Source organism: Pungitius pungitius, chromosome 10 (assembly GCF_949316345.1).
Source record: "Pungitius pungitius chromosome 10, fPunPun2.1, whole genome shotgun sequence".
Lineage (NCBI taxonomy): Eukaryota > Metazoa > Chordata > Actinopteri > Perciformes > Gasterosteidae > Pungitius > Pungitius pungitius.
In genome coordinates this window covers 11,762,804-11,789,852 of record NC_084909.1, presented here as the reverse complement: position 1 = coordinate 11,789,852, position 27,049 = coordinate 11,762,804, and the positions used below count along the sequence as shown (strand labels likewise).

The 27,049-nt window shown below is 44.4% G+C and overlaps 1 protein-coding gene across 1 annotated transcript; it reads left to right on the top strand.

Annotated features, from left to right (window-relative positions):
• Positions 1-80: 80 nt before the first annotated feature.
• On the top strand, positions 81-26,999 carry LOC119228335 (gap junction alpha-8 protein). The gene is given in 9 exon segments (XM_062565122.1): positions 81-104; positions 3,877-5,126; positions 5,630-5,649; positions 5,652-5,702; positions 25,032-25,106; positions 25,360-25,659; positions 26,102-26,207; positions 26,309-26,333; positions 26,522-26,999. Coding segments are annotated over 8 exon segments (1,911 nt in total). The 5' UTR covers positions 81-104; positions 3,877-3,891; the 3' UTR covers positions 26,621-26,999.
• The last annotated feature ends 50 nt before the right edge of the window (positions 27,000-27,049 follow it).

Below are 27,049 nucleotides of genomic sequence, written 5' to 3'. Positions count from 1 at the left end.
CTTATTTTGGGTAAAAGAAAAGGTTATTTTCAGTGCAAAAACATACTGATCCTGAAAGGTGTTTTTCCTTAGGGGAGCGGTGGGAGATGTTTGTTGTGTGAGAGGTTACTAGGAGGCCCAAACAAACCACGTGTTAGATTCACATAATGCATATTGTTGAACGAAATACGAGTCTGAAATTGCGTCAGATTGATAAGGCCTTACGGCGGTAATATTTCTGCTGCTGCCTGACTCTCAAAGGCTCTACGAGCAGGAAGCGTCGGTTCCATCGCACCATAGGCAGATCGCAGCACGATATGTTTGTTAGCGTGTTAGCATTCTGATTAACGGCCATTCGGTGCCCTGCTTCGGCGGCCTAATCTGGCCTCACGCCTCACTGCACCTGCTCAATAGAATCCGCGCCCTGCATCATGACATCATGTCTTTATGTGAAATCCTGGTGGCATTCACGGGCCCAACGTAGGGCTTAGCATGCAAGCGTCCACTATAGCAACACGCAGCTCTTTAAAGGGAGTCCCCTGCTCCCCCGGCTCAGTGGATACATACATCCTGATGCCTCCACAGAGCTCTGAACATGGCCTGCATACCCCGACCCGTCGCGCTGAGCCCATGTGCCGTCCGGGGCCCAGAGGAGCAAGTATTCAGGCTTTTTGTTGAGGACATTTTTATATGAGAAGATGTCACTGCTCCTGGATATATGGAGATTAGGTTTTAGCTATCCAGCTAACATAACACACTGATGTTCCTGGATGTCATTCAGAGAGAAACTATAACAAACATTTTGGGCACTATTTAAACAAGATAGTGCCCCACACTTGTTCTAAGATTACATCATCCCTTTGTGAAAGGCTGCGGGATCAGTGAAGCTCAGTGTGGAGGCCAAACCTGCCACAAACCAACAAATCAGAGAGCAGACATTCACCAGCCCAGTGATGTCACATAGGACAGAGAACGCTGTTGGTGGAGGGACGTGAGAGTTGGCTGTAATAAGATCGGCAGAGTTGAGATGCGTCCATAAAAGGAGTGAAGGCAATTAAATGAGGATTTCTGATTTGGTTCATTGCTACATGTGGGTCGTATAAGGTCACCTCCACTGTGCACACAAGGAATTGATAAAAATTTTGTGAAATATTAAATATTAAAAGATCTTTATAAAAGATCTTTTTCATTTGTAATGATCATAATGTAATTTTGACACATTTTCTAATCATCCATCAAACTAAAAAAAATAAAAATATTAAGCAATATATTTTATTTCTAATAAAAGATCATGTTGAATTGAAATCAGACATCAAAGAAAATGGCATGTTTCAAACTGTATTGGCTCCTGGGAATATGAAACAATTGTGGAACCTGGAAATTCGATTGTGCAAAGGGAAATGTGTTGTGTGACCATGGAAAAATGTCTCAGACTGTTTTAGACTGCCAGGTGATTGCTTTTTTCCGTCCTTTTAATTTGGTGCATCAGTGGTTTACCGATTTAGGTTTTCAACAATTTGGGTAAGAGGCAAAGAGCTTTCTTCAAATAAACTTAACCAAACATGTGGTTTATGATGAAACAATTTAATGTTGGCATGAGGAAATAATTGTAAGATTGTGCATTCCAACACATTGCGTAGTATTCAAATGCGTGTTACAATATCTTGTTCCTTATTTGATGAGAGTCTAACATAAGAAATATGGACATGGAGAGACTTTTGCTTAAGTTAATTAATACTTTATTATTTAAAACTGATCATGATAAGATACAAAAATGCCATTGCCGCACTTGTGTGTGTTTAAGTGATAATTTCACGTCAGGTAAAAAAAGCCAATGTGGCCCATGATGAAGCTGACACTTATGAATCAGATCGGTTCAAGACGATTGTGACATCATTCATTACATCCCTAAAATGTTCACTTGTAGAAAAAAATATGTTGATTTCACTTGTGCAAACCTGGAGTGGTTTCACAACAAGAACTCAAGGTATTTAGAGCGTCGTCTCCGCTGTGTTTTTTACTCTGTTCAAACATCAGCGGCAATTCAGAGATCAAAGACTGCTGTGAATGTTTTTCTTCTCCGAGTTGGGAAAGTTTGACTAAGCCTCATAATAGAGACATTTCAGTGTGCGCTTTCACTCAATAGCTCAGATTCCTCACATTCCAGTTGAGTGACACAGATATACCTATATATACACACTCACACACACACGTGCATACAAACACACACACAGATGGACATTTGATGACAATATTCATCGCAAAGCAAGGGTTCACTGAAAATGAATCCAGATGTACTGTTTAAATGAGAAGAAAAATATTACAAAAAATAAATGAAATACGTAAATGTTTTTTTCAAAAAAACTAAAGGGAAAAAACAATATATACAGTATGTTAAACAAAAGATTTGCACTGAATCTAGTTGCACAGTTAGGAAAGTTCGATCGAGTTTGGTAAATTAAAAAATATTAACAAGGAAAACAGAATGTAACTTTTTCTAGGAGAAAAATAACATAAGTCAAATTTTTCAAATAAAAAGCAAATAAAATAATTCTGAGGAGCTAACTTTTCTTGGAAAAGAGGGAAAGAAAGAGATTTCCGCAGTATTATTAAATATGAGGTTTTCTTTGAGTTACTACCACAATAAACACATGATCAAAAATGTTTACATTTGATTTCGTAGAAGAATACCGCTACAAAAATGACATCAATATTTCTTATATACATTTTAATGTCTTCTAAATTTGAACCAGTGTGGAAAAAATGTAAACAAATAAATGAATTGAAGAAAAAGAACCAGTAAGTAACAAAATCTGAAAATTGTTTTTAAGGCTCAACGTTTGAGTATTCCTGTTATTTTAACCCAAAGTTTAGATCAACCTGCTGCTGCCTGAACTCAAGAGCCGAGCAAAAACAATGTGCAGCATTAACGGAGGAGGACATAAACTCTCTATCGTATTTGAGCTGGTGGCACATCAGCTGCTGTTGTTGTTTCGTGCACTCCATCTATGCCTCTACGTATATGTGTGTGTGAGGACATTGCATGCGTGCAGCCGGCCTGCTCTGCTGTGGACTCGGTGCCCCGGCCGCACAGTGTCCATGTTGGTGTGTGAGCCTGAGGCCTGCTCCCATACATCCCCGCTCTGGCTCTGTTGATCCTATTGTCTCCTGCGTCACCACACGTCGCCCGGCAAATAAAGGCCGTCTGGCTCCAAGCTTAAATATTGCAGCAAACTAAAAACCAACCATCAGAGCCGATTCATTCACATCTGCTCAGTGGGGCGACAAGGACGGGGCTTTAGGTGGGAAAGAGGGCAGAAAAAAGTTCACTTTTCCCTGCCGGGTGCCAAGAGAACGGGACAGGACTCAACTTCGCGGGAGCCGCAGCTGTGGCAAGTTGCCCATTTAATTTCATTTAACCTGTGTCATACATTACAGAAGAAGGGACTATTTCTTATATAATGATCTCTCATTTTACGTGTTTAATTAAGAATTTTTCTAGAATTTTAGAAGAGCTAAAAGAAAATACTTTTCAGTTTTCACCGCTCTTGATGTTCAACGTAGTTCATTTTAATCACATTCAGAACAAGAAGCCGTCTATCTGAAATAATATTGCGCAAAACATTCTTTATTTAATATATTAAACCTAAACTTGTTTTATTCCAATTTAACAATAAAAAAAACACTGGCACCACTTTTAGAAGTTTCTAATTCTCCAGGCTTTCTAATAGAATTGCGTGTGGTGGAATTAAATAATGACTTTATTTTCCTACATTCCTTACGCATACGGTCCTCTCTAATCCCGTCTCCCTGTCTGTCCACTCTACCCCATCCTCCCTCCCTCCCTGTCTGTCTGCCCCCTCTGTGTCTCTTCCTACCCCACCCTTCATTCCGCAGTGCTACGGACCGATCATGGGTGACTGGAGCTTTCTGGGTAATATTTTAGAGGAAGTTAACGAGCACTCTACGGTGATCGGCCGGGTGTGGCTCACGGTGCTCTTCATCTTCCGTATCCTCATCCTGGGCACGGCGGCGGAGTTTGTGTGGGGCGATGAGCAGTCTGACTACGTCTGCAACACACAGCAGCCGGGGTGTGAAAACGTGTGCTACGACGAGGCCTTCCCCATCTCCCACATCCGCCTGTGGGTGCTGCAGATCATCTTCGTGTCCACGCCGTCTCTGGTGTACGTGGGTCACGCCGTGCACCATGTGCACATGGAGGAGAAACGCAAAGAGCGCGAGGAGGCCGAACTCAGCCGGCAGCAGGAGCTGAGCGAGGAGCGTCTCCCCCTGGCACCGGACCAGGGCAGTGTCCGCACCACCAAGGAGACCAGCACCAAGGGCAGCAAGAAGTTCAGGCTGGAGGGTACCCTGCTGAGGACCTACATTTGCCACATCATCTTCAAAACACTGTTTGAGGTGGGCTTCGTGGTGGGACAGTACTTCCTGTACGGCTTCCGCATCCTGCCGCTGTACAAATGCAGCCGCTGGCCCTGCCCCAACACGGTGGACTGTTTTGTGTCCCGGCCCACGGAGAAGACCGTCTTCATCATCTTCATGTTGGCCGTTGCCTGCGTCTCACTCTTCCTCAACTTTGTGGAGATCAGTCACCTGGGCCTGAAGAAGATTCGCTTTGTTTTTCGCAAGCCGACCCCGACCCCGGCTCAGGGCGAGGGCACGGCCTCCCTGCCGCCCCCAGGAAAGAACTTGCCCCCTCTGGCGATGCCAGCCCTGCAGAGGGCGAAAGGTTACAGGCTGCTGGATGAGGAGAAAGCTCCCATAACTCAGCTCTACCCGCTTACCGAGGTGGGCATGGAGGCCGGCAGAGGGGCCCCACTCTTCCCGGTGCTGGAAGAGAAGGTGGAGGAGGTGCTGCCAATGGAGGACATCTCTAAGGTGTACGACGAGACTCTGCCCTCCTATGCCCAGACCACCGAGATGGCGGGGGTGTCACTACACGAGGAGGCCGAGGAGGTGCAGCCAGCAGAGGTAGAAGCAGAGAGATTGGAGAGGGATGAGGATCTGGAGGTAGAGGAGGCGGGGAACGGGGAGGGGGTGAATCCAGCAGAGAGAAGGATGGAGGCCACGGATACGATAGAAGACACCAGACCGCTGAGCCGACTGAGCAAAGCCAGCAGCAGGGCCAGGTCAGACGATCTTAACGTATGAGCATGTGAGAGAGAGAGAGAGAGAGAGAGAAAGAGAGAGAGCACATGTACACCTGCACACACCAGATGTTCAACTAAAGAGTGAGCACACACACATCTAACTCAAGATGACGCACACTCTTGAACAGGCAGGTTAACAACAAACAGATGAAAAACAAAATCAACAGGGATAGATTTCAACCTTCAGAACACAGGCTACAATTCTAATAGAGGCAAAAATCTGCGTGTTTGTGATTAAAGAGGGGAGGAGTAGGTTTTTTATTAAGTGTGTTCTTATATTTAAAAAATGTGGAAAGGACAAATGCAGGGGGAAATGTTTTTACTTGATGAAAATCCATGTTCAATTTTTAGAAACATCTTTTTCTATTGAAAGAGTTTTAATCATATATAATGGAGATTGAGACATTTTTACATGGGGTTTGAGTAGATAGGGGAAAGAGTTAAGATACTTGTGTGTCTTCAAAATGGTATTTTCGCTGTAGTTAGGCGGTGACTTTCATTCCCATTCAAACAGTGACATATTGCAAATGCAGCACGCGGCTGCACAAGGCCCCGGTGAGACTGCCCCCAAATACACAAATTAAAGGTTAAAGGCTGGTACATTTAGAGGTAAACAGCGCATCGAAAAGAGGAAGAAAAATTTCCATTTTCAGGTTGAGGAGAGTGTACCATTTGTTTTTTGCACAATCAGCGGTTTAAACTCTGTGCAAGGCCTTCAAACCTCGTAAAACCTCATCTGTGCACCACTTACATAGAATTATTTCAAGTGAAGAGAGATGTGCATACATTTCACAGCATCTCTCCTTTTCATGTTTATATACTTGGCAGCACGGCCAGAACTTAGAGAGTTAAAACCCCAAAAAAGACAACATGTTAAATGTCTTTTTTTCAATGTGATGTGAACATTTCTTTATTTTAGATGCGTGTTTTGTAGAACTTTTTGTAGAACTGTGTACTTTGGCAGAGAGCAGGGGTCATTTTGACCTATCAGAGAATGAACTATGGTAGCGACCTCAGGCCAAATCCTCTCTTTTCGTGCTGTACAAACAGGCGTCCGGGCGATAAAGATCGTGCAGCATCAGCACAAAGTATTGTTGGAGGCCAGACAATAAAAGAAACCGTGCTCATCAATGAAAACAAGCATCCTTGACCTGTCTGTGAAAAAATGGTTCTACTTAATTTCATGTTATTACCGCAAAATAACAATTCTTATTGCATGCGTTCAAATTCAGAGAAGAAGAGAAAAAACAACTAGGGTTGACTCCCGATGTACATAACGCCCCACCTCATGTCTGATAATGGACATAATGAGCACAGCAGTTTATTTCACACAAGTTATAATTGGGATAACAGAATTTAGTTAATAAAAAAAAACTCAATAAGGACTAAATTCCCCCACCACAGAATCATGCATTGTAAAGATAGATTTCTTTGTGAACAATGTGCAATAATTTCAAGACAAAACTCGTTAAGTTAAGATTCTCACAAATCTTCCTCTCACATTCTCCGGCTTTGTTTATTGGAACAACTGCCACTGCGGGATTTCCTGTGCCTTGGCTGTGATTGTAGATTCACAGTCGGAAGATTGTAACACACGCTTATTTGAATTTATGTGAATTTGATTTATTTTGTATCTTTTTTTTGAGTTTCCTTTTGTATGCGTCCACTCAGCACACACACTAATCCCCAAAACCCACCCGCTCCAAACATAGAATTTGTCTCCATTATGCAGCGCTTATGGTTATATCACAAGATTTTAAAGCTGATAATTGAATGATTTTCAAGCGATATTAGGGCATAAATGTTTATGTTTGCTGTAATGAACAATGTGACACAGTGCACAGTTAAAGCTCATAAATAAACACATGTAAACTCACCTCACAGTGTTGTTTTTTGGTGGTATCATCAACCGGCTCCAAGGAAACTCATAATCCAATATTGTCAAGTCTGCATAAAAAAGAAACTTCTAAATCACTAAATTGTGGGACACATTTTAGCATTTGACATTATTACAGTTTAAGTATGACGCTGGTTCTTGTGTGCATTGATACGAGCGGTAATGTATGTTTTTCTTATTTTAAGACTGTTGCATTGACTGTATGTTTGTAAGAAGACATGATTAATTTTTGGAAAGAACAAAAAGAACAACATTTTTACTAACTTGTAGTCTTCTTTGCTGATAGATGTGTGGCAGTATCTTCTGATGGAATGTGAACCAAAGCAATAAAAATTCACACGTGGTCAAGAAGTGTTGCTTCAATGTTTTCCCTGCTTTGGGCGCACACACACACACACAACTATACGCTCAACTATATCATTATGACACGATTAAAGTTTAAAAATTAAATCATTATGGTTCCCTACGTTTTACATAACCGACAGAATTGTTCATTCAAAAAATGAACTTAAACTGTGGCTGAAGAGTGGTAAGAACATATATTTGACATTTGAAAACCGGCTAAGATATAGAAAACTGGACTTATTTGAATGAACATTGATTCTTGAGGACTGATGTGAGGTTGAGAGGAAAATGAATAATGAGGCAGTATTGTACAAGGTATTTACAGCGGGTGAAATACGTTTTGAACACGTCACCATTCATTTCAGTAAATATATTTCCAATGAAATTTTGAAATGAAATTTCCACTAATGTTTGTAACAACCCAAGTAATACATGCATACAAAGCCAACCCAACCCAAACAAAGGCTCTTATGGTAGCTTCCACTGTTACAGGGCAGTGCTATTTGGAGAACATTGGATCAAAAAAATTTGATTGCGGAAGGAAGTCCCCGTGAAGACCTTAAAGTTATCAAACACAACATTAAAATTAAAATCATTTAAATTAAAAAGATTTATCGCATAACTTAAAAACGTTGAAAAGAAGGTTTTCACTGAAATTCAGGGAAGCAGCTGTAGGCTGCTGTGGACAGAGGTGCGGAACCAGGCCGAGAAGTCTTACTGGCAAGAAGTTCTGTTTGAAAACCTCAGAGAGGAAGAAAAGATCTCTCTTTTATGTCACTCACTGTATATTCTTCTCCAACAAGGTGAAGAAGACGCTATAATTGCATATCGGATAAACCACACAAAGTTGAAACTTATACTTTCAATCGTTTTTACTTTAAAGATAAAAAGGACTTCAATGATTAGGATTTGGTAGATTGTGTGGGAAGATTCTACATCCAGCCAACCGCCTCACTTTTCCATGGAAACCAAAGCCTACGTGCTTTGTATTTATTTTCATTTGACTTATTCTTAAATGTTCTTAAATTCTTCCTGTGTCCTCCTGCCTGTTGGTATACATTGCAGTACTTCAACATGCCATCATTCCTACAGCCTTCCTGCAGTACATTGTCTTCATTTTCCAAATCTTTACTGTAAGGATTACCTTTGTTGTTGTGTGTAAGTAGCAGTGTTGGTGCGATATGAGGAAAAGCATAGATGTGACTGTGCTTGTGTGAGTGTGTGACTATGTGAGGGAGAAGGAGAAAAGAGTCAGTGAGAGAGAGTACGGGCAACTTTCACAAACTGACTTATTGATTTCCCATTTAAAGGCAGGGGTGATGTTTTGGATAGGATTGATCGAGAGGTGGAGTCATACAAAGACAGCATCCCCAGCAGCTGATGCTGACATGGTTTGCAGTGTGAATATACAGTATGTTACTGTATAGCATAGATCAGTATTGGTGTATCAGTAATACGTATATGTTGTTGGTTCCTAACCCTTGGGTTTTTAAATGCTTACTATCGAAAAGCATTCAGCAGTAAGATTAATGCTTTTGAATAAATTATAAACAACTTCATGTTGAGTGACACTATCAATCACAAATTTGTTTTGAGTTTGTGGCGTGTGCGATGCAGCTACTAACTTCATTAGTTGGAAGTTCTTTGCTGGGGATCAGAGCTGGTATGTATTCTGTGTCCACATAGAAAAGGCTTCCCTCAGTGTAATTACATAATTACAACCCGTTACATCTCTTCATCAAGCCAATTTGGTGAGTGTAGCTCAGTTTTTCTTTTTTCTTTTACCCGACCAATTGGCTGATGATATGTTTCTGACCGACAGCATCGTAGAGGAAGCTCAGCCCCCACCACCTGGTTTCCCTTTGGTCTGCGCTCTCTCAGCACTTTGAAACATAGTTTGCAATATTATTTCTATTAGCACGTTAGCTGGCTCGCCATCGACATGCTGAGAGGCGATAAGAGGGAATCGAAATGCTTCGAATCGCTGAGTCACCATAATAGGAAACAGACATTTGGTTTCAATGTCTTACCATGTAAGTAATAATGGGCACATTTCTTCAGTAAATAATATACATAAGTACAAATAGTAATAATAAAGTGCAAATTTTAAAGTGTAAATAACCATACATAAGTACAAACTGCACAGTAGAATTGACTTTACCATCTCTATAAAAGAGTCCATTCTGCTATCCGATAGAACTATATTACATATTATAACATTTTTACTACCATCAGTTGTCAAAGGCCCTACAGAGGCACACGCCTGCATTTCCTAGCTGCCAAATCAGCTATCAGGTCATATGACAGTTTCTGAGCCACGTCCCCATTGATGCTGATGACAGCCAGACCACTTAAACGTTCCCTATTTACATCACGTTCAGTCGAAGGGTTTTTCCAAAGTTAACCTTGCCAAGAGCAGTTTCCCACTCATCATTTCATTACGTTGTGAAAGTGTCACTTGTAGCTAGGCTACTTTTTCACTACCCAATAAGACTGTTTGAACATAATTGATAACAAACGCAAAAAAGTGCCCTGAAGTGCGAAGCAAACTAGGCTAATAGGCTAACGTTACCGGACTATATCTCTGATGGCTAAAAGAAATAGCAGGCCCAATTCAAGCATAATCAGAAATACCATTGCTAGCTAGCTAGCAACCTAAGGAATGATTGCTAGTCTTATTGCTAACGGTAACAGAAACGATAACGGTAACTTCAATGATAACAAAAACGTAAATGATAACATAAAAAACAAATGATAACAAAAACGGTAACGGTAACAGAAACTTCGGGCGGCCTGCGGACGAGTACCGAATATTATGAGCGCGAGTATATGTGGCCAGTCGGCCGCCCGTTGACCGCTAGTAACGGTCCTCACAAGACAAAGTTTGGGGACCCCTGATCTAAAACATTGTCTTGTCATTAATTTTAGCCTGGCTCTTAGCCTGTTCTGGAGCAGGATAGCTTCAAAGAAAAAATCGCCATGGTTACTTTCCCGGGTTTAATCCAACCTGCTTTCGTGCAAACAAGTCCAAGCTAAATTCCTCCAGGATAACCTGAATATCCTGGCTTTATGCAATACCGCCCTGTTATCCAATAACAACAATGTCAGTTTTAGTAAACATCCCAATTTGATTCAATGCAAAAACGGTACTGAACACCTATTATTACTTAGCAGTTAAATATTTAACATAATTCCATCAGTTAAAACATAATAAGGACCTATTATAATTAAATATATTAATCTCTTAAATATATATAGGTATAGTGGTATAAAACAATGACAATATTCAGTATATGATGTAGGAGCCACAAAGGTGATTATTATATATGTTCCGTCTAATATAAAATGATTGTTGATATGATAGTTTAATGGTTTATATTTGGGACACTTGGGTTGTTATATTTGGTTGGGTTTATTAATTGCATTTCACCGTAATTGGGGGGCGGTAACCTAAGGACGGATTATAATAGCAGGCACAGACTGAAGTAGCGGGGGTGAAAAGAGAGAGAGAGGGTGAGTGACGGGGACGCCGTATTTTTGTTGACCGCTGGTTGATCGCTTGTTGACTGCTTGTTGAACGCTATTGACGCTATTGACCGCTAACGCTAACGCTATTGACGCTGTTGGCGCTGTCACTATTGCTGCTACGCTATTGTTGCTACTGTTGACCGCTATTGACGCTATTGACGCTGTTGCTTGCTGCTGCTGCGCCCCTGTTTGCTACGCTGCTACGTTGTGATTTTTCTTTACTTTGAGCACGTTATGCATATCGGATTATGTTGGACTAATACTTCAATAAACCTGTCAAAACGCATCATTGGATCGGAGCGGACTTTTTCTTTGGTACAGCGCGTCACAATCCGCTACACCAATAACTTAGCCTCTCAGCGACTGTTTATTTGAATACATGTCGCTACATATGATATAACTAGCAGCTGGGTAGCGGTATAAACTTTCCTTGATGCGGCAAGCCTGACGGAGTTATCACTGCGGTCAAAATAATGCAGAGACCACCATATTTCCCTGTTGGCATGTTGCGCTCAGTGTTTTGGCATAGTGGTGGACATAGTTCAGTTTTGGTTTCATTTGACCAGAGCACCTTCTTCCACATGTTTGCAAGTGTCTCTCGCCAACGGGATTTCTTATGGTTCTTAAAAAAGCAGCTGTAAGAGCCATTTTGTTATTGTTTGATTGTTAACCTCCCACCTCTTAGGTGGTGGATGTTTTGAATTAGGCCACAAGGTCAACATAATGTGTTACAGGTGTTGGTGTTTGTGGAAATGCAAATAGTTTTTGACAGAGCGAGGGTGAAGGAGTCATGGTTCCTTTGGATGGTGTCACTAATGAACAAAATATAGGACAATTAAAGACAATTGGAGATTTCTCAAGGAATATTTAACACGTCAAAACAACCTCAACATCACCCAAGGTGACCTTACCTTGATAGGCACCAAGGGTCACTATAAGGAGCTTTATGGAGTACAGGTCACTAGTTGTCCTGTGGACCAATTCTGTCCACCTCCAAAGTTATCAAGAACATCACAGTGTCCTCAGAATAAATGTGAACTTTGACCTTGGTGATGATAGAGGAACTTACTTAATGTACAACTAAAGAGGATACTAGTATTGTATTTCAAGTAAAAGGTGTCTCTCTGCCACTGGAGATAACCTGTCCAAACATTCCTTTCTTCTACTAAAATACATTCAAGAGTCACTAAACTGCAAACTTATCTATATTTCAAGGGACATGTTATTTTTTCAAGTTCACAGTGACAGTTTTAAAACTAAAAACCCTCCTCCCAAAACAGGCTTCAGCCGACCAATGTTCTTTAGCGGGAAATACATTTTCTGTAACAGTCTCATGCTTGTGTGTCCAATTCCTAACCCAATTCTATGAAAAATATTCTAGAGTCAACATTTCTCAATGCCATACAATTCCACAGCATTGGATCAACATAATTTCTTATCATCTGGGCCCTTTGACCTCTTGGACCTAACCAGGGTTCGAAATGACTTAGGACTCTTGGGAGTCCCCTAAAATGTAACTATAAAAAATACTGAAGACTACCTTGCTACACTATATACTGCAGGCAAAATTATATTGACATATTTTGAAGGTGCGATAATGGTCTTGGGATGTTTTTCATGGTTTGGGCTAGTCCCCGTATTGTAGTGGTGTCTGGAGAAGAGGATTGGCTATAATCAAACAGGTAAATCCCTGACATGACAAAGTGGATAACAGGTCATTATTTCCTTGAGCAAGGAAGTTAACTAAGTTACCTAAATCCACCAGGTGTGGTCATTATGGCAGCACCATGCACCTTTAAAGGGTTTGATAAAATACAACTGGCGTTTCTCATCCCTTATGTTAATGGAATTTGTAAAACAACTAGCCGCTGGATTGAATAATAGTGATGTCTATAAAAACTGTTCCTGGCATCTAATTAAGGCACCGAAATCAGAGTTGCTATTTGGTCTGGTAGATAACGGCCGTTAAATAACCTGTACCGCAGAGGTAAACATGTAATTCTCCATAGATCACTGCGTAGAGCACTGGGCTCATTGGCTTTAGGATGTTTTGACCCACGGGGTTCGAATCCCGATTGTTCCGATCTTTTTTTAAATATATTTTCTTAAATGTTTTCATACGTGGTTGTGATGTACTTATACAACTTTGTACTTGTACAATCGTGAACGCTGCAATGGATTTGTGATGCGTTTTGTAGATTTTCAGCAATATGTTTGTGAATGTGCTGCTGTTAGCTGGCAGGTTGTTTGGCTTCAGACACATACAGGAAGAAACGTTGACAAACACACTCTTCTAATCATTATGTTACACTGGGTATCTAAATTAGTTAATGCAACTTTTGATATAGGAACACCAACTCCAAATATTTTGCTGTAACGAATGAAGTTATAAACATAATTGAAGCACTTACAGGATTTTCATGAGGGATTTCACTTTTTGTGAGGCTTTGTTTAACAATAACCTACGTGTCTGCGCCATAGACCACAACACAATCTGTGATGCTATTGGCTGCCCTGATTGCTGCCCAATTATTGTCATAAATATAAAACGTCACCAAAGACCTATAATTTTCACAATCATTTTTTCTGTTAAAAATATATGTCGGGGACCCCCCAAAATCTAAAAAAAAATTCTTATAGGGGGTCCCTAATGACTTATAGGGGGTCCGGGACCCCCCCAGACCCTCCTCATTTCGAACCCTGCCTTCAACACACATAATGAAGCACCATGTGACTGAAGACTGACTAAAGTCGTCTCAACTGGCTGAATTGCATTTCTTTCCGTCTTTTGATTTTGTAAAATGCCTGGCTTGTTAGACTGGTGGAACATTTGGAATATAAACCTGTCTGCCAACTTCTTAGATGACCCAAGCTACACAATCGAAAGTTGTGTTTTGGGTTTTTAGTTTTAGTCATTTTTTTTCGTTTTTTGCTGTAGTTCTCGGTGGTTTAATGAGGATTCAAGTTTTACCTCAGGGGGCTCGGTTGTAGGTCAAATTTTAAGTGTAACAAAAATATTAAGCAAAACCATTTCATCCCTCAGGACGTAAAGTGGCGCGATGGTCAATAGTTCAATTTCTGGCCTGAGCAATTCAAAAAGTCCTTGGGAGAGATACTAAAGAGTATACTTTGAGATTGTGTGTTTATTACTCCTGATGGGCAGTTGTAACCTTGTATGGTAACCTCTGCCTTCCATTGTTTGAATAAATATGGAAATTGGTGTCAGTTGGTTTGCTTGTGGTGTCAGGAACTTTGGTTTATTTAAAAAGAGATTTATAAATGCAGTCTTAGGGTTGTTAATAAGACTAATGATACACATACAATACAGCGTATATACTTTTTTTCTAATTCGGTTGATGAAATCCAGCGTTGGTTGGATTGGTTGAGAGCGAGTCACAGGCTGCATTATTAAAACAATAAAGTACAGTTGTTCACATTGACCCGAGCGTTCCATTTCACTGCGCACTCAAACTAACAGGTTAGAATCTGCGCCACCATTAGTTGACATTTCAGTCTTTAGCTCGGTGGCGATCGTCATAAATGATCGATTTCAGGCAATGCGAGCTTTTGCAACCGGACAATTAAAGTGGACGTCATGAACAATGTAACAACACCCCTGAACTGTTATTATAAAGTACAGCCACTCGTAGCTACCTTATTCCTTAAAGATAATACCTGATGTGAAAAAGTATTATTTTCCCTCTTGAGATAAATTTCAGGTTAAAAATGTAAGGAAATATTTGAAGAACAAATGTCCCAAGAGACGAGGCCAGCGAGCACTGACAGTTCTGTCTGCAATCTCCATGTGGAAGTTAAAACCAAAATGTAACTTGTTTAACAGTGGGGACAAGTTAACAACTGGCTAATATGGCTTTGCATGGCCATTAATACCTCAACATATATAGCACTACCATAGTAGCAAAATACATCAGTGCAGGAAAATAAACTTGGTCACCAATATTTACAACCACAATCTGATTCCAGCATGAATAGTTTTAAACACAACATTAGGTAAATAAAGTTGGTGATCTTCATGAGTAGTTCCCTACGAGGTGTGCAGCCCGTTGTCTGCTACTCTAAAAGAAAAACCCCGACAAGACCTGCATGTTTTCGTGGTCCTTCCACATCTTGCTACATCCACGCTGAGTGAGCGTGACGTATGCGTCCCCAGGTGGGAACAACTCAAAACTCAGGCACTGAGTATATTAGGTCTAGATAAAAAAAAAACTTTCTGTTGAACGCTTCTTAATTAAGTTTTGTTGTTATTTTAGGAATAAATGTTATAACAGAGGTGAGAAGGTGTTTTCCCTGTCTTCACCCACAGTGAGGATGTCACCAAAAAAGATCATTGATCGATGCACCTTATATGAGGGGGAGAGACGGATGATCCAGCCCTGAGTGAGGGTCAGGCTCCATGTGGTCATCTTCATCTGAGCTCTCATTGGCGGCAGCAAAGGCGGACTCTGGTTCATTGTCATTGTATGAGCCAGTTCTAATTAACATTGGGTGGAAGGTACCAAATTGGGCCAGCAGGTGTCACCCTGGTGCACTTTCTTTATAGGTGGGAACTTTCAGCCAGGTGGCAGGTGTTGCTAGATGGAGGAGCACACAGTTTTTGACCGCTCCGGTCTCCGTCCCATTTATTTGGTTGTAAGTGACAGGTGAATGGACTCTGCATTGTGAGAAATAAAACAAATATTCAAACGAAGAATCAAAGGCGTAAGCGTTGTTTGCCAGCACGTCAAAACCTGCGTTTAGCCTGTCTACGCAGCCCCTCAGTGGCTTTAAGTTAGGCTTAGCTGCTACAGTCATCTTTCCTTTCAGTTTCATCAAAGAGGTGTGTGGTGGCGGGCGTGGTTTCAGCCCGGCTGCAGGTGGGAGAGCGGGGGAGTGGCTCGGGGAACGGTGCCAGCTGGAGACAATAACAACCAGCTGGGGATAATTGTGTGTGCTTTTTCCCCCTATTTGAGCAGTGAGGCGGGGGTGAGCGAGGAGGAAGGAACACGAGCGAGCCCGACGCCGGCACACTTGACGGGGAAAAACAATAAAACTTGTTGCACGTGATCCTGGCTGAGCGTCCCTTTATCCGCACGACCCACGCACATTACAGTGGCGCCCAACTCGGCGGAATGGCGGACGAGGGACAGCAGGCGAGGCCGGCCCAACCTGCGCTAGCACTGGGCCAGATGATTGGGGACCTGGCGGCAATCCTAAGGGACCAAGCCGAGGCTAACCGGCAGTTCCTGGGGGCTCTCCAGGCCCAGGTGGGGAGGCAGGCCCAGGCGCTGGAGCTATTGGGGGCGCGGTCGGGACCCGCGCTACCACCACCGGGCCCGACAGCACTGGCGAGCCTGACCCTCCACCGCATGACGGCGGAGGACGACGCCCAGGCTTTCCTGGAGGCCTTCGAGGCGACGGCACAGGCATGTGGCTGGCCGGTGGAAGAATGGCCGGTCAGGCTGGTGCCCCTCCTGACCGGGGAGGCGCAGACGGCGGCCATGGGGCTCCCCCCGGCGGCCCGGAGAGACTATGCGGCCGTGCGAAAAGCCGTGGTCGACAGGCTAGGGCTGCTGCCCGAGGACCACCGGCGGCGATTCCGGGGGGCCAAGCTGGGGCCGGAAGACAGGCCGTTCGCCTACGGGCAGCGGCTCCGAGACGCCGCCGCCAGGTGGCTCCGGCCGACGGGGGTGGAGACAGCGGCAGAAGTCCTGGAGGCGGTGGTACGGGAGCAGTTCGTGGAGGGGCTCCCGGCCCGGACGGCGGCATGGGTCCGATACCACCGGCCACCGACGCTGGAGGCGGCCACCACTCTAGCCGAAGACCACCTGGCGGTGCACCGCAGCGGGCAGGGCGGCCGGGAGGGCGTACCGCCTGCGACGCAACCGGCAGCAGCGCCAACCGGACGGAGCCCGCGGCGGACCGCGGGGCGGCCCACACCGGCCCCACGTCGGCAGCCGGGCCCCGGAACCCCCCGACCGCAGCAAACTCCGGCACCCTTCCTGACCCACCGGGAGGTTCTCAAACGCCAGGGCAGGAGTGCTGGAAGTGCGGGCGGCCCGGCCACCTGCGGAGGGAGTGCCCGCGGATGGAGGTGGGCCAGGTGATCCGGGTCGCCGGCGCTCCATCACCCTCCCCCGGCCCGGGAGCGACGTACCGCGTTCCGGTAAGAATCCAGGGGGGTACACGCCAGGCGATGGTGGATTCGGGCTGTTCGCAATCCATGATACACCAGAGCCTGGTTCGGCCAGGGGCATTGGTAGAAGCGTCGTGGGTGAAAATTAGGTGTGTGCATGGGGACATTCACGAGTATCCTATAGTGTCCGTCGAACTTAGGTTCAAGGGAAAAAAATATAGAATAAAGGTCGCGGTTAGCTCCCACCTGACGCACCCAGTAATCTTGGGAACGGATTGGGAGGGATTTAACACGCTAATGGGAGAGGCTGCGGGGGTGCGTTCACGACCGACAGGGACATGCGGTATTTGTGCTGTGCTCAGCGGTGACGCGAGGTCGTCCGACGCCGCCGGGGGAGAGGGGGAACCGGCGGAGCCTCCCGTAGAGACTCCGGCGGTTCCCGAGTTCCGCTCCATGGAAGATTTTCCACTCGAGCAGTCTCGTGACGATACTCTACGCTCAGCCTACGACCAAGTGATAAGAATTGATGGTCATTTGGTGCGCCCTGACGCAGCACGGTCGTACCCGCACTTCTCATTGATTAGGGACAGACTGTATAGAGTGAGTCGTGACACTCGAACGGGGCAGGAAAACACCCAGTTGCTGGTGCCGAAAAGCCGCCGGGAAATGATTTTCCAGGCGGCTCACTATAATCCGATGGCGGGTCACATGGGATACGGGAAAACACTAGACCGGATAATGGCCCGATTTTATTGGCCAGGCATCCGGGCGGACCCGCGCCGCTGGTGTGCGTCCTGCCCGGAGTGTCAGCTAGTCAATGCACCAGCCATCCCGCGGGCCCCGCTGCGGCCTCTACCGCTGGTGGAGGTCCCGTTCGAGCGCATCGGCATGGATCTAATCGGGCCATTCCACCGGAGTGCACGCGGATACCGCTTTGTGTTAGTTCTCATGGATTACGCAACCCGGTATCCGGAGGCAGTGCCATTGCGCAATATCTCTGCAAAGAGCGTCGCGCAGGCTCTGTTTCAGGTCATCTCCCGGGTTGGAATCCCGAAAGAGATTCTAACAGACCAGGGCACCTCGTTCATGTCGCGCACACTGGGAGAACTTTACGGGTTACTGGGCATTAAGTCCGTTCGCACCAGCGTGTACCACCCTCAGACCGACGGGTTGGTGGAGCGGATGAATAGAACGCTGAAGTCCATGATTCGTAAATTTATAAGCGACGATGAACGTAATTGGGATAAATGGCTTGACCCTCTGTTGTTTGCAGTCCGGGAGGTCCCCCAGGCCTCCACGGGATTTTCTCCCTTTGAGCTTCTGTTTGGCAGGTCACCTAGAGGGGTGCTGGACCTTATTAAAGAAAGCTGGGAGGAAGGTCCGAGCCCCGGAAAAAACGAGATCCAGTACGTCCTGGACCTGCGAGCAAAGCTCCACACACTGGGGAGGATGTCACGAGAGAATTTGCTCCAGGCCCAGGAACGACAACAGCGGCTGTACAACAGAGGAGCCAAGCTGCGAGAATTCACACCGGGAGAAAAGGTACTTGTATTACTTCCTTCTTCCAACTCAAAACTCCTGGCTAAGTGGCAAGGGCCCTTCGAGGTCACACGCCGGGTGGGGGATGTTGATTATGAGGTGGTGCGGTCTGACAGGGGCGGGGCTACACAAATATACCACCTCAACCTCCTGAAACCCTGGAGGGAGGCGGAGTCTGTTTCTCTGATTTCCACAGTATCGGAAAGAGAGGACCTGGGGCCGGAGGTGCCAAAAGCGGCCAATCCCACCCCGCTCCCGTGTGAGGCCCGTCTCTCTGAGGACCAGAGAGCAGACATTGCCCAGTTGCAAAAGCGGTTTGCTGATGTGTTCTCCCCCCGGCCAGGCCGGACGGACCTGATAATGCACCAGATCGAGACTCCCCCGGGGGTGACGGTAAGGTCACGTCCCTATAGACTACCCGAACACAAAAGAAAAGTGGTTTGGGAGGAATTAGCGGCTATGTTGGAGATGGGGATAATAGAAGAGTCCAACAGTGCCGGGTGCAGCCCCATCGTTCTGGTGGCCAAGAAGGATGGGACTGTGCGGTTCTGCGTGGACTACCGCAAGGTGAACGACGTGTCACGATTCGACGCCTACCCAATGCCCCGGGTCGACGAACTCCTGGACCGGCTGGGCACTGCACGTTTTTTTACGACCCTGGATTTGACTAAGGGCTACTGGCAGATTCCCCTGTCGTCAGAGTCCAAAGAGAAAACAGCGTTCTCCACTCCGTATGGTTTGTACCAATTCACCATGCTTCCCTTCGGCTTGTTCGGTGCCCCGGCCACGTTTCAGCGGCTCATGGACAGGGTGCTGCGCCCCCACGCCGCATATGCAGCCGCCTACCTGGATGATGTCATTATCTACGGCACCACCTGGGCGGAGCATGTGCGGCGGGTGGGCGCGGTGCTGGAGTCGCTGAGGCGGGCCGGGCTCACCGCCAACCCGGGGAAGTGTGCAGTTGGACGGAGGGAGGTACGGTATCTGGGGTACCACTTGGGGGGTGGGCAGGTGCGCCCTCAGGTGGACAAGACAGCAGCTATTGCGGCCTGCCCGCGTCCCAAGACGAAAAAGGAGGTGAGGCGGTTTTTGGGGCTGGCAGGTTACTACAGACGGTTCATCGCCGGGTTTGCGGACCTCACCAGCCCCTTGACCGACCTGACCCGGAAAGGTGCGTCAGATCCGGTCCAGTGGTCGGAGCAGTGCCAGCGGGCGTTTGAGAAGGTAAAACAGACTCTCTGTGGGGAGCCGCTCCTCCACACACCTAACTTTTCTCTCCCTTTTGTGCTGCAGACCGACGCGTCGGACAGAGGGCTGGGGGCCGTTTTGTCCCAGGAGGTCGAGGGGGTCGACCGCCCGGTGGTCTACATCAGCCGGAAACTGTCGGAGAGGGAGGCCAGGTACAGCACGGTGGAGAAGGTTGCCTGGCCATCCGGTGGGCGGTGGGCTCCCTGCGCTACTACCTCCTGGGACGCTCATTCACCCTCTGTTCGGACCACGCCCCGCTCCAATGGCTCCACCGCATGAAGGATACTAACGCCCGGATCACTCGGTGGTATCTGGCCATGCAGCCCTTTAACTTCAAGGTGGTCCATAGGCCGGGGACACAGATGGTCGTGGCGGACTTCCTCTCCCGCCCTCTCGAGGGAGGGGGGGGGGAGTAAGCTAGGCCGGACGGCTCCCCGGCCTAAGTCGGGCGGTGGGGGTATGTGGTGGCGGGCGTGGTTTCAGCCCGGCTGCAGGTGGGAGAGCGGGGGAGTGGCTCGGGGAACGGTGCCAGCTGGAGACAATAACAACCAGCTGGGGATAATTGTGTGTGCTTTTTCCCCCTATTTGAGCAGTGAGGCGGGGGTGAGCGAGGAGGAAGGAACACGAGCGAGCCCGACGCCGGCACACTTGACGGGGAAAAACAATAAAACTTGTTGCACGTGATCCTGGCTGAGCGTCCCTTTATCCGCACGACCCACGCACATTACAAGGTGTAATGGCAAAAATATATGTAACTCTTCTAAATGCTTCATTTGTATAACCAGTTTATTAATTGCAAGTGCTGAGATGGAAAGGCCATGGTATAAGAGCTGAAGTGTTCCACACTGATAAATGTCCCCAGCGTCCTAGCTGTAGAGACTAAACAAAGTGGGTCATATGTGTATAACCAGATTTGTTTTCAAGTGTTGGGAGGGCGAATCTGCAGAGCATGTAGCTGTTGTGATCTTCCCTTGCAAGGAAATAAACGGAGAAAGACACATTTGACTCAGAGCCTTTTGTTTCTTACTTTACGATTGTCTGTGCAAAATCTTCCACCACAGTGGACCACTGTCTCTGGCATTTCAGTATCAACAACATCCATCCCAAAACAGATAAACGCCTTGACATAATTTGCAGCATTATCTGTTCCTCTACAAGCAACCTTGTTGTGGATTTTGAATTCTTTGTTTACATTTGACAATAATTTTGCCAACAGATCATGTGTATGTGCTCCTTTAATTCGCCGGCATGCCAGCCATGCCACTTCATCTCTGGTTCCGCTGAAACATGTTTACTGTAACACTGCATGCGATAGATCTCGGTTCAAACCCTTTGACCCTGCAGTGTATGTGTGTATACTTTTGTGCCCCTGCGATCGGGCTTCCTGTCTAAGCGCACGCAGCATTGCAGAGCACAAGCTGCATACTAACCCAATCTTTAAGACATAAATGAGAACATCAGAATCTATCTGCAGTCTCACACACACCTGTCCAAGATAGAGAGGCAGAGGGAGGGGGTTTTGGGGGAAGGGCTGACCAATTTATCTCCAGTCTCTCCTTCCTCCTCTTCTAATGCTTGCATCTCCCCATTTCTCTCTCGCAACCACACTTTCTTTTTTCCTCTGACAGATAGAGAAGCAGAGGGGCAGACTGTGGCCCAGTTGAATATATCAGACTCAAGCTTCCTGCTTGTAGTTTTTAGTCTAATTCAGGGCAGCAAAGCGGCTAAATCTCAGACAATGTGAACCCCATCGGATTATACAATTAGGGTTAGGGCTTTTCTGAATTTTGTCCTGCATTTCAAACGTTGGCCAATCCTTTCCCACTTACCGGTTGTAAGATCAGAGAGAACATGAGGAGATGGAAAGCTTGGACAGGGAGTAAACAATGAGGTAACAACGGCAGAGAGAGGCTAACTGTGTGCTGCAGTGTCTCCGCTAGAGAGAGAAAAACATGTAGTTTACGAAATGTGCTTCATATGAAAAGCAACGTGTGATTACGAAGAGATCAGTGGTCCTTTAGCAGATTCCCCGCTGCAGCTAAAGAAATCAGTAAAGACGGGTATTAGAGGGAAGAAGAGATGCTCGACATGTTGAGCAATGTTGGGGTTGGGATTCAGGTTGTTGAATCCTTGAGGTGGAAAACAGGCCCAATTGAACTCTGTGGCTCGAACGAGACCCTGAACAATTGGGATTGATTCCATTTCCCAAATGTCCTCCCATGCAGACTGGGAGGACCGTTTCAATAATTAGTGTATCATCAAGTGCATGGATACATCCTATTGAAGGGTGGTAAGATGTACAGCGGGTGAAATAGGTATTGAACACGTCACCATTTATCTCAGTAGATATATTTTCAAAGGAGCTATTGAAATACATTTTCAGAAACCAAAATTATTTGGTCTATCTAAAGAAGTTCAGAAATAAAGTTATGTGTAATAATGTGAAATGACACAGGGATAAAGTATTGAACACACTTACTGATAGTTATTCAATACTTTGTACAAAAGCCTTTGTTGTAGTGTTGTTACCTCCGACCCTCCTGCTTCGAAGCTTGTGTCGAAATATGAACTAGTGCAAGGCGAAACAAATGTATCGGGGCTTGGTTTGTTCGCTGCTGATCACGTGATCAGTGATGTCCGAAGCTTTGTTCCGGCACACAGTCACGTGACTGCTTCGATTTGATTCAAATGGGTGCGAAACAAGGTTCAGGCTTATTTAAATTATATTGACATATATATCTTCTATTAATTCTTCTGCTAGTATGATCACAAACATACATGCACAAAGGTGCAGAAAGACACATAGATAAGTGTTTGTTCCACTTCTTACCAATGTGCAGAGACTTGAAATACATGAACGAGGACCCAATTCAAACCTGAAAAACAATACTTGTATTCATATAGGAATCCATGTAACCCACAGAGACTGGGCCAAATGATACTGGTAGGCTAGTTAAAACATGCACTACAGGTTTTCAACAGCAGAGGTCATCATAGAGTTTACAATGCATTGAATGAATGAACCTTTTTCCAATACAATTGGCTGGAAAGCTTCACTGGTTAAGAAAGCTTCACTTTGCAATCACTACTATGTTGGTAATGACAGCTTCAAGACGCCTCCTGTCTGGAGAAACAAGTCGCCTGCATTGCTCTAGTGGGATTTTGGCTCATTCAAACAGTCTACTGATTATTCTTTTCACTCCACTCACGTCAGAAATCTTGCGAGGATCACCTGGTCGAAATAGAGTTATGGTGAAATGATTGTCTTTCCACTTCCGTATTATGGCCCCAACAGTACTCACTGGAACATTCAGAAGACTAGAAATGTGCCAATATCCAACACCATCATTGTGTTTTGCAACAATTAGGTTGTGAAGGTCTTGAGACAGCTCTTTGCCTTTACCCATCATGGGATGTGTCTTGTGTGACAGCTAAGCAATGAGACCGTTTTGTAGGCCATCAGTTGGGACTGAACCAGCTGATATTAATTTGCACTGACAAGGGTCTGGATTGCTTTTTAATTACTGATTTCAGCTGTTGTCTTGGCTTTCTGTACCTTTTTGCACCTCCCTTTTTCCCAGTGTCATTTCACATTATTAACACATAACTTTATTTCTGAACTTCTTTGTTTTGGTTTATTTGTATGTATGTATTACTTGGGTTGTTACCATCTGGTGAAAATATCCTGTTAATAGCTCCTTTGGAAATATATTTACTGAGAAAAATGGTGACGTGTTCAATTCTTATTTCACCCAATGTATGACAGCTTTGTTAAAGACTCCTCGACTCTTATTGGTTTGTTATTCTCTGGGGAGGAATCTCACAAATGCTGTAAAGACAACTAAAGGTTTATCAAAAAGAAACTGGTATAAAAAGTTAAATTTAAATCATGTGAAGACATACAGTACATGCCAGAAATGTTCTTAACCAGTTGTCATTGGTTGAGAGGAGTTTAGAGTTTTGGAAAACTAACATGTTAAAGTAACATCATATCAAACTGACTGCTTAACATTGCGTTCCAAATCACGCACTTTTATTTTTGTTTTTCAAACATACTGCAGCATCCTAACTTAATAACATGACACCGTGCAGAGGATCATGGGTGGAGAACAGCCCCAAAAAGGCGTGGGGGCTTGATGTACTGCCGAGTACGACCGGGTGCAGTGGGATATCGGGGTAAACTCGGCCCGCTGCATTTTAGGTCCTATGTATTGCGGCTGTATTACTGTACAGTACGGTATTACTGTACAGTACGGTAGGATGACTATTGGAGTAAACTATGCCTGTCATCAGTGACTCATTCCAAAGAAAGGCTTTGGGTTTCCACATATCTGCCATTGATTCCTCTCATGCATGCTCACCTCAGAATCTCCTTGCTGTTGGTGTCTGCTGCTTTCCCTCGACTGCAAATCTCCTTCTAGAATTAAACAGTTTCAGCCAAAGTGAAGATGTTAAGTACATTTTACATTTAAAGTTCAGGACTACACTTGGAATAAGTTGTCAGAGTTTTTCATTTCAAAATTAAAAATTAAAGAAAGGGAAACATGCTCTTTGTTCCAAGGCCTCACACACTCAGTTCATCTAGAGTAGTTCAATACATGGTGAGCTACATTTTCGCGATATACTGTATTTAACAAAAATCTTGATGAAATGATCACAACACACTGCACACAAACAAACCTCATAATGTGTCACATTGCTACAGCCCACCATCACAAGATTCACTTCCTGGGTAGAGACTCTTGAATGTGTCTGTAGGCGAGTGCTGGCCAAGCGTTCTTCACACTTCAAAATGACATACGCAGAGCTTTTACTCTAAAGCTGTTACTTACTTTGTTGCCTAAGTAACATTGAATAAAAGCTATAGTTCAAACTTAAGGAACTCACGCCGAGGCAAAACAGCTGCTAATCACTACTGGTAAGTGTAGTTTTTATATTTATTATCCTACGTCTTGGTTTGGAAACTATAAATTCTTAACAATTCTTATCAGCACTCCTATGATTGAAGAATGCAGTTTTTAAGTGTTTATCTTTGTTTAGTTTCTCTTGTGAGATACTTTTGTGTTGTTACATTTTTTTCCTGTAATTTATGGTTGTCTATTTATAATGGGAACTCTGAGGTCTTTTCTGTTTAAACGTAGTATAAATAAAAAATTAAATATGATGTTAAAAATTAAAATATCCTTGTTTCCAGGTGGGATGGAGAATTTTTGCATCAACTTGACATTTTCGATCATATGTTGCATGTTCTGGATTTTCTCACTAGCAGGTAACGTTAATTTACAGCACTCTTACCATTAAGAAAGATGTGAGCAGATAACTTGACAAATCTGGGAAATACGTTTACTGTTTTACTGTTTGTCTTACCGAGACTCAGCTAAGAAGACGGTAGAAAGTGGTATCAATCTTCTCATCTGAATCTTGGCAAAAAAACAAGAAAAACTTTTGTTTTAACTTTAGTATGAAATGTAATGGTGACAAAGTGGTGAAAATAAAATCTTAAATGTGTGTTCCCAACACAGATGTAGGCAGCATCTCAGAGGCAGTTGGCAGTACAGTGATCCTGCCGTGTAAGGACGAGTCAAACGACACTCTGGTTCAGCTGACATGGAAAACGAACGGGATTACGCTGCTCAGTTTCAAACCACAAGTACCCTTGCACACCAGTGGCGAAGCGAGGCGCTGGAACATAAATATAACAGACAGTCCGCCATATGCACTGCTCATTAAGAACGTCCAGGAGTCTCATTCAGGAAACTACACCTGTGAGATCAATACGGACGCAAGATTTCTGGAACACAAGTGGGAGTTAATAATCACAGGTGAGCTAATCAGTCCTGAATCATTGAAGAGGAAAAAAGTCATCCCAGTGCTGGGAATTCATTTGAGAATCCACACGTTACTGGGCCACTGATTCTATACGATACCTGCGTGAACAACACATACACAACCTGGGTAACCTACAGAGTAAAGACATGTGAAACATTCACTCACAACAAAGAGCCACACAGGCCTCACCAGGACTGACATATTTGTTGTGTACTGTGGAACAAAACTAATTTTATTTGACCTACATCACGGCACACAACGTTTGCGCTTCTGGCCTATTGATAGGAAACAGGACATGCGAACACCGCCACCACTTCCTCTATGAAACTACAGTCTCACACATGCAAGATCTTTGGATGGATTTGAGTTTGAATTAACTGCCTCGTACACTTACGGTATGGTTTCATTCCGTTTTTTCTGCTCCAGGTAAATCAGAAAACGTGCTGATGATTACTGTGGCATCTGTTGTTCCTTGTGTGTGTTGCCTGATCTTTATATTAGCTTGGATCATTCTGCACAGAGTCCGCATTCAACGTGCAGAGTAAGTTGCATCCTGTCATTCACCACGTGATTCTATGCTCACAATGATGTACGGCTTGCTGCATTATACAAACATTTAAAATAAATGTCACTCTTTTTCAGGGATCATTCTCCCACTGCAAGAATGGTAAATATAATACTTTTTCCATTTGAGATGTTGACGATGAGTTTAAATTCGGAAGAACATCATTACAGGAGAACTCCTTTTACTCATTTTACTCCTTTTACTTCTGCAGGATTACTGAGATTAAACTGAACAACAATTATGCTTTGAGACGGAGTGAGCATTTTCTTTATTTTTTCTCTCTTTTGCAGGAGAGAGAAGAAGATATTTATGAAAACTGTCTGGGAATGCATGTTAGTCAACAACGTAGCGACAATCAGTCTCACTGTTACCACGAAAGACCTCATTGATCTCAGCGTAGAAACATCTAAAAGGGAAGGGGGTGTTTACCAGTTTTTTTTGTTCTTGGGTTGTATGTCTTTCTGTACCATCCGCCAATCAATACCTGTCTTAAGACCATAATTTAACTACTTAGCAGAGGTGTCAGGTAACAACAATAAGTACAAATACTTTGTTACTGTACTTAAGTAGAAATTTGGATACTTTATTGGAGTATTTATTTTTTTCAGACTTTTACTTCTTTTTCTTACATTTTAAAATCCGCCTCGTTACTCCTATTTCATTTTGGCTTGTTTTCCTTCATGTCATCTCTCAAAATCACATAAAAAATACGATCCGGATAAATCGCGCCGTCGTTTGAGTGAATTAGATTGTGGATGGATGAGAAGTATAAACATTTACCATCCAGACACCCTATTGGTTTTCTCCTCGATGCGCCT